At 37.9% G+C, this 12,606-nt stretch overlaps 1 protein-coding gene and 1 long non-coding RNA gene across 4 annotated transcripts; one reads left to right on the top strand and one right to left on the bottom strand.

Moving 5' to 3' along the window:
- Positions 1-53: 53 nt before the first annotated feature.
- On the bottom strand, positions 54-9,351 carry ap3s1 (adaptor related protein complex 3 subunit sigma 1). 2 transcript variants are annotated; one of them, XM_081707698.1, is made up of 7 exons: positions 9,212-9,351; positions 5,900-6,057; positions 5,701-5,792; positions 5,482-5,593; positions 5,272-5,343; positions 4,975-5,082; positions 54-682 (listed from the first exon to the last, which is right to left on the bottom strand). In XM_081707698.1, exons 2-7 carry the CDS (start codon positions 5,900-5,902, stop codon positions 518-520), a joined length of 552 nt encoding a protein of 183 aa, XP_081563824.1. In that variant the 5' UTR covers positions 5,903-6,057; positions 9,212-9,351; the 3' UTR covers positions 54-517. The 2 variants fall into 2 exon arrangements, with proteins under 2 accessions (XP_081563824.1, XP_026855579.3); XM_026999778.3 differs by lacking the exon at positions 5,900-6,057.
- On the top strand, positions 9,343-12,163 carry LOC113571028 (uncharacterized). Of its 2 annotated transcripts, none has more exons than XR_003409953.3 (3): positions 9,343-9,473; positions 10,259-10,341; positions 10,532-12,163. It is a non-coding gene; the product is annotated as an uncharacterized LOC113571028 (long non-coding RNA). The 2 variants fall into 2 exon arrangements; XR_003409952.3 differs by having other exon boundaries at positions 9,403-9,659.
- The last annotated feature ends 443 nt before the right edge of the window (positions 12,164-12,606 follow it).

Here is a 12,606-nt window from a genome sequence, read left to right as displayed (position 1 = left end):
ATATATATATATATATATATATATATATATAAATAAAAATAGTTACAAACAAAAATGATGCATTACTTTATTTTGCTGTGAAAAGGAAGGAAAAAAAATCACATGCACTAGCTAAAATAAAATCATTGAGTAAGAAAAGATAAATTATATATAAAATATTCTGATTAGATACAATATAATACCAGTAATATCATTTGAGCTTATACAGTATTATTTAGATATTTCCATACTGAATTATATTTTTAAGTCTGATGTACAAAGTACTATAAAGACATGATCTTCGAATACTGTAGCAGCCAATTTGTACGGGCACACCATCGTAAGAGGTGAAGGAATGTAATAAATAAATACTGCATTTTCATAGAGTAAAAAAAGAGGACACTCCACAACCAAGAGCAATACAATCGGAATCACACGGTACCTTCATAGCCGCTGAAGTAACAAGTTACTTGCTTTGAGTTCGGTAAACACATTTCAACCTACACACTTGTCCAGACCGGCAGTGGGCTGCCTTCTGTTATTTGAAAGAGGGCAAGTTTGGCAAGTTTGGCAAGTTTGGTAAGTTTGGTAAGTTTGGCACTTTTATGCTGATGTCTCCAATGTTGATGTTCTTGGGCATTTCTGGAAGGTTCATGTTTTTTACTGCAGACACAGCACGTGCAGGAGCTCCTGCAATGCCAGCCTGCGCACACACAAACACACAAAAACACTTAGTCATGCTTAAATCTTGTTGAGATGTTTTTCATATAAATGACAGGCAATACAGACACTCAATCCTTCACACTGCACAGACACATTCGACATCACACAAAATGCGAAGCACATTACATGTGTGCGAGTTGGCATTCTTGTTCCCATAGCTCAATATGCACATGCATCACCCAGGTCATTTAAGACATATCTTAATCAGAGGAAGACAGAGTAAACTTTAACTACGGAAATACAAAACATGAGAACGATCAAAGGATTTGGGGATTTTTTTAAATGAAAAGACATCCTAGAGGGAGAGTTTTCTGGGACTACATTGAGGAACTGGTATGCAAAAGATAGGACAGGGCAATGCAGAGAGATGGAAAGTGATGAAGAAAAAATGAGGCACTGTAAACTTAAGATGAATCTTGACATTTACATTTTGATTGTATGTGTAACCTGGTGCCAAGCACATTTCCAGGACTATTTTAGCTAATCTCCAAGACCATGTAAAATATTTTCAATATATAATAGAAGATAAAATGAATTTAATGCACCCAATAACACCAAAAGAAGAAGAAGTGGGGGAAAAGGGGGAAGAAAAGTGACTGCACTAATCGTGACTTGACAAGGTGAGCCTACTGAAGAAATTAAACGAGCCATTCCCCCACGATGGCATGTGGCTACAGATCCTACCTATTGCCCAAAATCAGGCTACAGATCCTACCTATTGCCCAAAATCAGGCTACAGATCCTACCTATTGCCCAAAATCAGGCATCTGCTCAGTAACATTAAAAAGATAAAAATATTACAGTATGTTTTTGCTTGCAGCAGAATAATCCCTTTATGTTCAGTGCAGCTATTCTAAGAGACCACACATTTGAAACGGCTAATGTGTTAAATTGTGAAATGCCTTGAATGCTGGGTGTTGAGTCATTATGTTTATTCTATGATGCAAGCCTACATACGAACCAGTTCAAATACCGAATTACTAATCCTCACAGTCCTAATCCTCACAGAGGAGTCAAGATGGGGCACTCCAACAACAGGATATTTTTAGCCCATAAAAATACAGACAAGTCTCTTGCACATGACAGAATACATGGTGGTGGAATACACTGGTAGATAGAAGAACCACCACTGTGAGACCTTTACAATGGTCATGGGCTGCTCCTGCATGAATAATAAGATCTTGGGTAACATTTTTCAGTTCATGCAAGGGTCAGTGTATGTGTTGCTAAAAGTAAACCTTTAAAATTAGCATTAGTGTGTGAACAATTGTGCATTTTCATGCATCAGTGAATACTGAGAGTGTCAGCTGACAGACAATTACTAACAAAAGATTAATTGAAATTCCTTGTCATTTTACCAAGCATAGCTCATCAGAACACATTTGGTCAAAACCCTTTTTGTTTCAATGAAAAATACAACTCAAAATACTGTATACCGCAATATTTGTCCTTTACACTTACGACTTAGTTTGGACAGGAATGCATTAAAAGTCTCAACAAATGTAGAAAGACAAAACTAAAATTGTCAAACTAAAATGGAGCTACAACTACTAACAAAGATACAGACACAACGAAGACTGGTAAGAACTGACGGACTGTAATATCTATGAAGTTTGTCGGTAGGACTGATTAGAGCTGATTAGAGCCAGGAATGGTACAACTAGAGCTGTGACTGGAAGGATGCAAGACCAGTTTTAGAATTCCATTCTTTACAATTATTTAGTAAGACTGGTGGCATGTTATCTTACAATGATGAACAAAGTGAAAATTAGACAAACATGGATGTTTCTACAAGTCAGTCAGTCATTACCAGATATTACTACAAATTGATATCTTCACAAGTATTGTCAACAATCAGCCTGGGTGGTAATCAACGTAACAGATGTGCATAGTACTTACCAATTACGATGAATCAATTAAGAAGTGTATTTAGCTTCTAATCTAACTATGCTATGGTGACATCTACTTACAAATGGATGAGAGGTATTCTCAGTAATTGCTAGGAGGTTTCAGATGAAAATTAAAGGCAAACCTGCTGCATTCTACCATGTAAACCTGAGAACGAACACCATTTAAAAAACCACTGATGCTTCAAACAGAAAAGAAATCCAGAGTCTTTGGGCACCATTTTACAATTTTTCAGTTCTATAGTTATAGTGAGAAGAACAGTGCTCCTAGATTGTAAATTAGCACCAAAGTATCATAGCACAGAAAAATTACTCTAGGTTTTCTGAGAGTGAGAAAAAAAGATCACTAGGCATAATATCAGCATGACTTCAGCATCTAAAGCTTACAGTGAACACACACAAAATCATTGTGAGCATACTGAAACATTGCCTACATTATTACACTGCTGTACAAATCACAGCTACAGTAATGAATGCCCTCATTCAAATATCATGAATAAAGTATTGTAACCTTCGTCTGATTTTTTAACTTATTCATAGCAGGCATCCCTGAATGCAGGATTTCCAAGAAGCAAACTACTTGCCCTTTATCACCAATCAGACACACCAACAACATAAAAATGGAGCCCCAAGTCTACAGAAATGCAGTTTGTGCCTTTGGAGAATCTAAATGTTCGCCCTTAGGATGACTTGTGTACAATTACTTGGTTCAGAATTCAGCGCAGTACCTGGGTCTACCTGTCCTGCCTGGGGGACTGAAAGATAAACGTCTGCAAAAAGAGAATGGAAAGAACTAGAGAAAGTCAGAAAAGAGGAATGAGGAATGGTAGTTAAAGCAGACAAGTAATTACAGTTTGTAGCACCTAAAGAGTGACATAACCTATCTTAGACCGCAGAAAAAAGTAAACAAACAGATCAGTTAATACTCATTAAACAAGTAGTTTGTAAAGAGTTAGTCAACCAAAATGTTAGAAAAAGCAACTGTAGGTCTCTAGTGACTTAACAACCTTGCCATATAACAATTGTTGTTTTGTTTTGTTTTTTGAGAAACTGCAGGGAGAGTTGCCTAATTTATTAAAAATATCCCACTGCATTTGGCAATTTGATCTCAATTACAAGAGATAAATGCATTTCAAGTAATTTTCACTGTTAGCGGTCTAGGCTAGGTCATCAAAAGAGAGCAAGATCAAGTAGATTTGATGTTTATGATACAGTCAAAGATGCTGAGAATGATTCAGTTGTCAACAAAATTGGCCACTTCGTATAATAAACCTATACTACAGGTTAGACTACTACATATTTCCAACATGCAATCACAAAAATAAAATCTAAGCTTAATGAAACCATCAGACCATCAATTTTTTTTTTGTTCATTTGAAACCAATGGGAAGTAACAAACAGCCTATAAAATTACACAAAGCTTTATTTATGAAAGGTACACACATTACTTTTCAAGCTAGTCATATCAGGAGAAAACTTGATTAGACAAAATATTGAGGAACTTTGCTATGGTTATTTGTGGTTATTAACTGAAGCTATAATTGTATATACTGATCAACACCTCAACACATTAAAAGATAAAACATCACATCAGGATATCACTTAACACCTTAGGGGCAAGTTTCCCAGACCAAGCCGAAATCTAGACTAAGAAGAATTTTCAATGGGGATTCACTGAAATTTAGACCAAGACCAGGCTTAATCCGTGTCCGGGAAACCGGCCCTATAAAATACATTATAAGCCAAAAGCAAAATCATAACTTCAAGGGAAAAAAATAAAATGCCAATATTACAATTAAGCATATTTGGAACCAAAATTTTAGACAAGAAGAGTTCTGCATTTCCTGTTAAGCAACAGCAGAGAGCTAAGTTTTTAAGTGCTTGTTTGTCAGACCAGCTTTAAAATGATGAATCATTCTAACAACTGAAAAAAGTCTGACTTTAACCATCAAATCTTGTCACGTTTCCTTATATCATCCCATCAACCCCAAACCACAGCTTTCCTAAATATTCTCTCTGTGGAGACTAACAGGAAATCTAATTTAAATGCATGTTTTATTGATGGTGCAGCTCTGTTCCATATAGATGAAACACTATCAGTGAGAAACGATGTGGTACTCATGTAGGTGTTTGCATGGAATCAGAATTCTATACCAGTCATGGACATTGTGATCGAATCCTTTTTACAGACTGTCTATCAGTTGAGAAGAGCTTACACGGTGCGGCATAGCAACAGCAGTGGGCCATAGAGCCACAGACACAGAGAACAGAAGGCATCACAAAAGGGCATTCTCACACATGCAGTCCACACACAGACATGCCTGCACATACCTAGAGTGGAGCTGCACAGCCACATCACTCTTACCTCAGACCGCTCCATCTTGACTTGAGCATCCACTTGTGTGATGATCTCATTCATGTTGGTCTCTAGAACCATACCACCCATCACCATCTCAGCCAGAATGTGGTGGACCTGGGAAAAATTAAGACAAAGACAAACCCTGAAAACTGCATACAGGGAGTTTCAAATATATATTTTTTTAAAGTTCTATGTCTACCAACAATTAAAACTGTGGACATTGTATTCAATCAGCGTAGGTATGCAATATTACTGTGTACCAGAGTCTGTCTAGAGGAGCCTATCTTCTCCAGCACAGTTTACCTTGTCTACGTGGAAAATTAAGTCAAGCTCACAGACATTCTCAAAACACTTGTCCAGCGTTTCCACAAACACCTGTAAAGAAAAAGAGAGTTTATTCTGAAATTAGATCCAATGCAATGATGAGCATAAACAAAGTGAAACTGTTTAAGCAAGGAAAGTCGTTAATGTTCACATAATTAATTTAAATTTAAAATGTAAAAACAAAAGGACCTGGATTAAATCTAGAATGCCGAGTTCACTCTCCGCTGAGTCCACACAGAAGACGAAGTACAGTGTGGCATAGTGCCTGTAGATCAGTTTGTTGTCTGATCCACCTATCAACCTGAGTGGACACAAGGAGAAGTTATTTAATAGCTGCTGCATTGCAGCCAATAACATCACTAACATAAAAAGTTGTTTTTTCCATGCTCAAAACGTTGCAATCCTTACAGTCCACCCTCAAGGAAATTGCAGACATTTTCATCCCTCTTCGACACCAGGTGGAACGTTTCTCTGATGATCTGCTGTTCTATGTCTTCATTCTGGGTTAGGAGGCAAAAACAATTTAACATCTGAACATGTCTTGAATGTTTTTGCAGGTTTGATAGAAAGTTTGAATGAATAAAACATTAATGCTACACAAACAAACCATCAGTAAAAGACCAGTATGAAGTGCCTATTTCTGCTCTTGTCCAGACCCTGGAGGCACATGCCAGGCCCAGAGCTCTAATCCAGCCAGCAGGTGGACCTGTTTGCACTCGTCCACAAGTCCTCCCAAAGGAGGTGAGGGCTGCTCAAGTTTGAAGCCTACATGTTGTGTATACAAGGGACATATTTAGCCCTCATCTGTCATCGACATTAGAGTTGCTTACATGCAAATTAATTACAAGTCCAGAATGTACACATTTAATGTAAACAGGGAAAATCCACAAATGGCCTGTTCTAATGACATACTTTAAAACAGCACTTGCTTTGGCATGTTAATTGCATGTTTTACAACAAGATGATTAAGATATATTTATTTAGCATTCAAAACTTTAGCAAGATGATTACATATACAGGATCATTAGGGGCAACTTAATCCAGTGAGTTATACATATTTCTGTGCAACTCTGCAATGTGCATTTTAAAATCCAAAGTAAAAAGAAAACGAGCCATAAATTTTAATTAAATGCAAAGTAGTAGTATTATATTTACAGGAGAGTCTGAGGATGGGCACAAAACACTAGGCTACAGTGCATGTACAGTGTCTTGTGTAATATCATACTAATACACAGATGAAAAACCCTCTGTATAAAATGTCTCTACAGTTAGCCTGAATTCCTGTAGCCCATAATTTAACATCCATCTTATGCCACTGGACTTGTATGTCACATATAAACCTCTTTACAAAAAAAAAAACAAAAAACAAAAAACAAAAAAAAAAACAGAAATCAAATCGTAGCAAATGGTCTACTTGTTACAGCATTGCTTAATTTCTAAAGGTATACTGATTGACAGGGTAGGTAACAATTAAGATAAATTTAAACTATAATCAATCTTTTCTTATAGCAGCCTGTGAGTGTGGTATAGTAGTAAAGTTTCACTGACGCTTCTGGCTTTATATACTAATGTAAAGGTGATCTGTAACTTTAGTTATGTTACAGTCTGATCAAAATTAAATTAGTATATCAAATTATAACTAATTATCAACATATTTATATCATATATACTGCTATGCAGGCACTGGTTAACCTGAAGATCATGCAAGTTTATCTATTCCTTTGAGCAATATGGCTTAATATGTCAATTTTCTTTTTAAATGGTCAAGTGTAGCAATATAAAGTGTGAGCCCAGGTGGCCAGCAAAAGGTTAAAACTTTCTTACACTTTTTCAGTGGAAAAAAAGTAATTCCATTCCATCTAGATTCACCCGCATATATAGTCGGCTACTTTATTAACTATTTCAGGTTTGGCCCTCAGACAAAAACGTTTAGCTATACAACTCTGATATAAAAACTCCTCTCCCTGAAAGTAGAGCAAGCAGCTACAGACCCAGCCGCTCCTTGCTGCCCCATGTACCCCAATGACCTGTCATCATGTCTCCATATCAGACGTTAAAATAATATCATGCCAATAGTGTCAACAGTATAGTCGTTTATTTAGTAATTAGTAATTAGACTCCATTACTCAGCAGGGTTATTAGTCTGTTTCTAAGAAGGTCATGCATCAAGCTGTGATACAAAAACATTAACAGTAGCCTACTACAAGCTTTCAAATGTCATGTGGAACCTACATGACAGACATGTTTGCGCCTCTCCAAACCTTAAGGACTGGGCATGTGTGTTTTTGTTTAATGTTACCCTCCATCATGCCCAAAACCATAACCAAAACAGCTCAGTTATGACAAAGGATGATTTTATTCATGTAAACTTCACTGAACAGAACATGCCAGTGCACCTCCTTAAGAGTGTAATTGCTAACTCCCATATTTAGCTTTCTCCCCCCCCCCCCCTTTATATTGGCTAAGCCAAATACTTGATTTGATTTATGGTAAATCACATTTACTATTCAGCAGTTTGTAGCAGTACAAGACCATAAGGTCCAAAAGAATTTGTGAAGGCATGTGAAAGAAAAAAAAAACACCCTGGTAATTTATGAGTCTAAATAGAAATATTCAAGTTTATATCAGTGAGAAGACCTGATAGGAACACAATCTCTCTAGGAGAGTGATAACTGCAGCTGAAGAAAGAGCATATACAAATAAGATGACGAACATATATAGTATAATCACAATCAAAACACAACTGACATGAAATGCTGAAGGACATTGTGTTGGGAAATACAGGATAACTTATTTTACCTTAGTCAACTGAAAATCAATAAATATTTACTGTCTTTTTAAAACACAGACCTGGCTGGATATTCCTGTTTGATTTTAAAAATGAGGCTACATAAGAAGCTGAAGGGAATACTTCACTGAACTAAGCACAAGTGAATCACAAGGCTAAATCCCACATCACTCAGTGCAGTGCAGGCGTATTCTGAGTACAAGATCACCCTAGCTACCAAACAGTAAAACGACAGTCTTCCTTAATATTTTATCAGGATAATGTAACACGCAAATATAAATTATTCAGTTAAAAGTTAGCAATGCCTACCACCAATGACTATCTAGTTACAACTGTTTGTTCAACGCAGCTTTGAAGCCTGGTATGCTGACTTATCCGCGTAACTGACTTGTCACAGCTGCAAGTCAAGGTTAGACAGATTAAAGAAGTAGCTAGTTCACAGACATTTATACAAAACAAGCATACGAATGGCCTTCCATGTAATAGCACTTATCAAATAAAGTACTTAGTAAGAGTGATTCGGTTACTCTAACAAATACTCACCGTGTTTTATAAGCAAAAGCGAGCTGACAACTGTAGCCAGTTAGCTGTAGCGTGTGGTCATTACACACTCACATGATAAGTTACATCACAGCTATATAGCTACGTGGCTAGAGTTTTAGACAGACAAAACTAATGATACGGAGATGGACAAATCTTTTCATATAAAGGTTCGAACATAATCTTTATTTTGCTTAGCTAACCTAACTAGCTAGGTAGCGTTAAGGTGACAGTTAGTTTTAGAGACAGCTAGCTAGCTATCTTAGCAAAGTCCACTCACACAAGTTGCCTATTTATTATGCATATTAGCTAGGTTAGCTAACGTTATAGTTCAAAGGTGGCTAACTAGCCACCTAGCAAATTGAGCACCATCTAAAACCAGCGAGCTACGGTAGATATTTTGATTTTATTAACATTACCTCACTATGAAATAAGTGAAATGAGGCTTTCACATCACGGGTATAACAGTTAGCTGGTTAGCTTGGAAGCACAGCTAATAGCCAGATAACCCTAGCTAGCTAACCAGCTAACGTGAATATTCAATAGTTTGCTGGAGAAGGCAAGTTAGTTTCTGTGTTAATTAATACTCACGTAATGTTCGTAAAATTTCGAAAGTCTGGGTTTCCCATGATTGTTGAATATCAGTATGGCCTTTATCATGTTACCACTTTGTCAACAAGTACAGCTACTAAACTGTAAAGATGTTGAGGCAGACGAGATACTGACGACCTGTCTGCACGCGCACCTGAGCCACACTCAACAACACAAGCGGAAGACTACACAGATGACGCTTGTGACGCCGGCTTTAAAGATCCTTCCGCAGGAAACTAGTTTTTAAAAACAAAACATTCGGGTAATTCGCTTTTACGTTTACATGATTTAGCAAACGCTTATCCAGAGCTGCTTGGCTACAAACGTGATTTGACATCTACGCAAAGAATGCATCCTAGCAAAGTAGGCTAGAGTCCAATATAGTAGGGAACTAGGTTACTGCTGGATGCATGGGAATGTTGATACCGAACAAGTACAATACCAAACAGTAAGTGCTAAAAGGTTTCAGTTCATCAGTAGTGGTGCAATATTTCCATAAGTGCAAGCTCTTAATACATGGCAAAGCAATCAATATGAATCATTTTGAATGTGAATATAAATCAGTATGTTTCATTTTGTGATTAATCATTATGAGTTTTTAGCTAGGAATATGTATTAAGTAACATAAGATAAGCTTAATGCAAAACACAAGTTAATTTTAAAATGTGATATTTCTGTTTAAAGATTGACTACAGTAAAGAGTCAACTATTTTTTTTTTAATGTTCTGACACCTAGCTAGCTAATTTTTATTAACATAGCATTTAGCTGACACTTTCATCCAAACTGACTTACAATTATGACTGAATACAACTTGAGCAGGGAGGGTTAAGGGTTTTGCTCAGGGACCCAACAATGGCAACTTCATAGGCGTGGGACTTGAACTAGCAACCTTCTGAGTACAAGTCAAGTATCATAACCACTGAGCTAAAATATTTGATCTTGAGACTAGCCTCAATAAAGAACTTCAAACTGATAAAGATAGAAATATCTGTGTATAAAAAAATACTTGCGTCAAGTCAAATGTCAAGAGGCTTTTGTCATTCCAGCTATATAAGTGTACATGAATCGAAATGACATCACTCCAGGACCATGGTGCAACACAAAAGAGAAGCACAAGTGCAAACACTAAGTATGAAATACACCACCCAGTACAAAGCTTTGTGCAATGTGAATGGATGTAACATGCTGTGACATTTTAACAGATATGCTTATAACATATAGTAGTCATTGAGGGAACAACCGGAACAACAGTACAAGAACACAATATTTGTTAAACAGAATATGAAACCTGTTTAATATTTGTTTTCACTCTCTGGTAGTTGAAGAGCCTGATGCAATGGGGGAGGAAACTGTTGCACGGTCTGTTCATGAGGGCCCAAATGCTTCAATACATCTACCCAGACAGTGGGAGAGAGACATGTTTGTGTGTAGGATCATCCACAAGGCTGACAGCTTTGTGAACACAGCGTGTGGTGTAAGTGTCCATGATGGAGGGGAGAGACACCCCAATATTCAGCTGTCCTCAGTATCCTCTGCAGCGTCTTGCGGTCTGAGACGGAGAAATTCCAGGCAGGAACACAGCTGCTGTGGATGCTTGCTGTTGTTCCTCTGAAGAACATGGTGAGGATGCAGGCAGAGCGCTTTCTTCAGCCTTCTCAGGAAATAGTCGCTGCTGGGCTTTCTTGACTATGGAGCTAGTATTGAGAATACAGGTGAGGTACTCTGCTAGGTGGACACCAAGGAACTCGGTGCTTGTGAAGATTTCCACAGAGTATCTGTTGGAGAGGGATCAGCTCCATACTTTCCTGGTCAACTATCATCTATCTTTTTTGTCTGCATACAGAGACATATTTTTACATTTGCACCAGTCCGTTAGCCATTGCACCTCCTCTCCATATGATGACTTGTCATCCCAGCTAATGAAACCCACCACAGTCACGTCATCAGTAAATTTGATGCTTGCTCTGAGCTCTGCATCGATGCACAGTCATGGTCAGCTGAGTGAACATCGACTGTGACATTAGACGTCAACAGGAACCCTGCATTTCCCCAAGCTTCTGCAATGTCACATTTATTTCTGTCCAGAGTTGCATTAATTTCCCCCCCCCCCCCCCAAGATCTTGTATTCATGATGGGAGATTTGGACCACTGTGCAAAGTCTTCTCCAGCACATCCCAAAGATTCTCAATGGGGTTCAGGTCTGGACTATGTGGTGGCCAATCCATGTGTGAAAATCCATGTCTCATGCTCCCTGAACCACTCTTTCACAATTTGAGCCCGATGAATCCTGGCATTGTCATCTTGGAATATGCCCGTGCCATAAGGGAAGAAAAAATCCATTGATGGAATAACCTGGTCATTCAGTATATTCAGGTAGTCAACTGACCTCATTTTTGAGCACATAACATTGTTGAACCTAGACCTAACCGACTGCAGCAACCCCAGATCATAGCACTGCCCCCACAGGATGTACGGTAGGCACTAGGCATGATGGGTGCATCACTTCAGCCGCCTCTCTTCTTACCCTGATGCACCCATCACTCTGGAACAGGGTCAATCTGGACTCATCAGACCACATGACCTTCTTCCATTGCTCCAGAGTACAATCTTTATGCTCCCTAGCAAATCGAAGCCGTTTTTGCAGGTTAGCCTCACTGACGAGTGGTTTTCTTAAGGCTACACAGCAGTTTAGTCCCAATCCCTTGAGTTCCCTTCGCAATGTGCGTGTGGAAATGCTCTTACTTTCACTATTAAACATATCCCTGAGTTCTACTGTTTTTTGTCTACGATTTGATTTCACCACACAAGTGATCGCCGATCACGATCATTCAAGATTTTTATCCGACCACTCTCCTTCCACTTTGTAATAATGCGTTGGACAGTTTTTAACCCGATTTTAGTAGTTTCAGCAATCTCCTTAGATGTTTTCTCTGATGGATGCAATAAGTCATTTAGTCATTTAGTTATTTAACAACCATCTAGACCTAAAACTATATCTACTAATAGAAAGGTTTAAAAACATTCATACTGAAGAATTGGCATTGGTTTTTACGTTTACATTCTTGGCATTTAGCAGATGCCAGAGCAACTTATAAACGTGCTTAGTCATTTACTCATAGAATGAATCCTAGCCAGTACACTAAATTTGAGTTCAGATACCATTGAACTAGAGTAACTAGTAACAAGTTGTCCATGTCACTTTCACATGGATCTCTGGCTCTAATCAAAGCAGTGAACCAAAACACCAACAAACTGAATTGTATATGTCGCATGTGATTATTCAACAGACTTTAGGTTGATGACTCAGTCTCGGCTGCATGGGTGACATTTAAAAGTTGTTTGATCAAAGTCTGTATAAACCTTATATTCAGCATTGCTCAGAAGTATCATCACT

Source organism: Electrophorus electricus, chromosome 25, assembly GCF_041902795.1.
Source record: "Electrophorus electricus isolate QZ-2024a chromosome 25, ASM4190279v1, whole genome shotgun sequence".
NCBI lineage: Eukaryota > Metazoa > Chordata > Actinopteri > Gymnotiformes > Gymnotidae > Electrophorus > Electrophorus electricus.
Note: the sequence above shows the minus strand (reverse complement) of the source record. Positions and strands in the feature narration are given on the sequence as shown.

Bases quoted from the DNA above. Each gene is read 5' to 3' on its own strand.
- ap3s1 (XM_026999778.3), bottom strand. From the start codon at position 9,280: ATGATAAAGGCCATACTGATATTCAACAATCATGGGAAACCCAGACTT. The intron at 5,594-5,700 runs GTAAGGATTGCA...GTGTCCACTCAG, and splicing joins AATTTCCTTGAGGGTGGACT to GTTGATAGGTGGATCAGACA. The intron at 5,344-5,481 runs GTCCTTTTGTTT...TTTTCTTTACAG, and splicing joins GCATTCTAGATTTAATCCAG to GTGTTTGTGGAAACGCTGGA.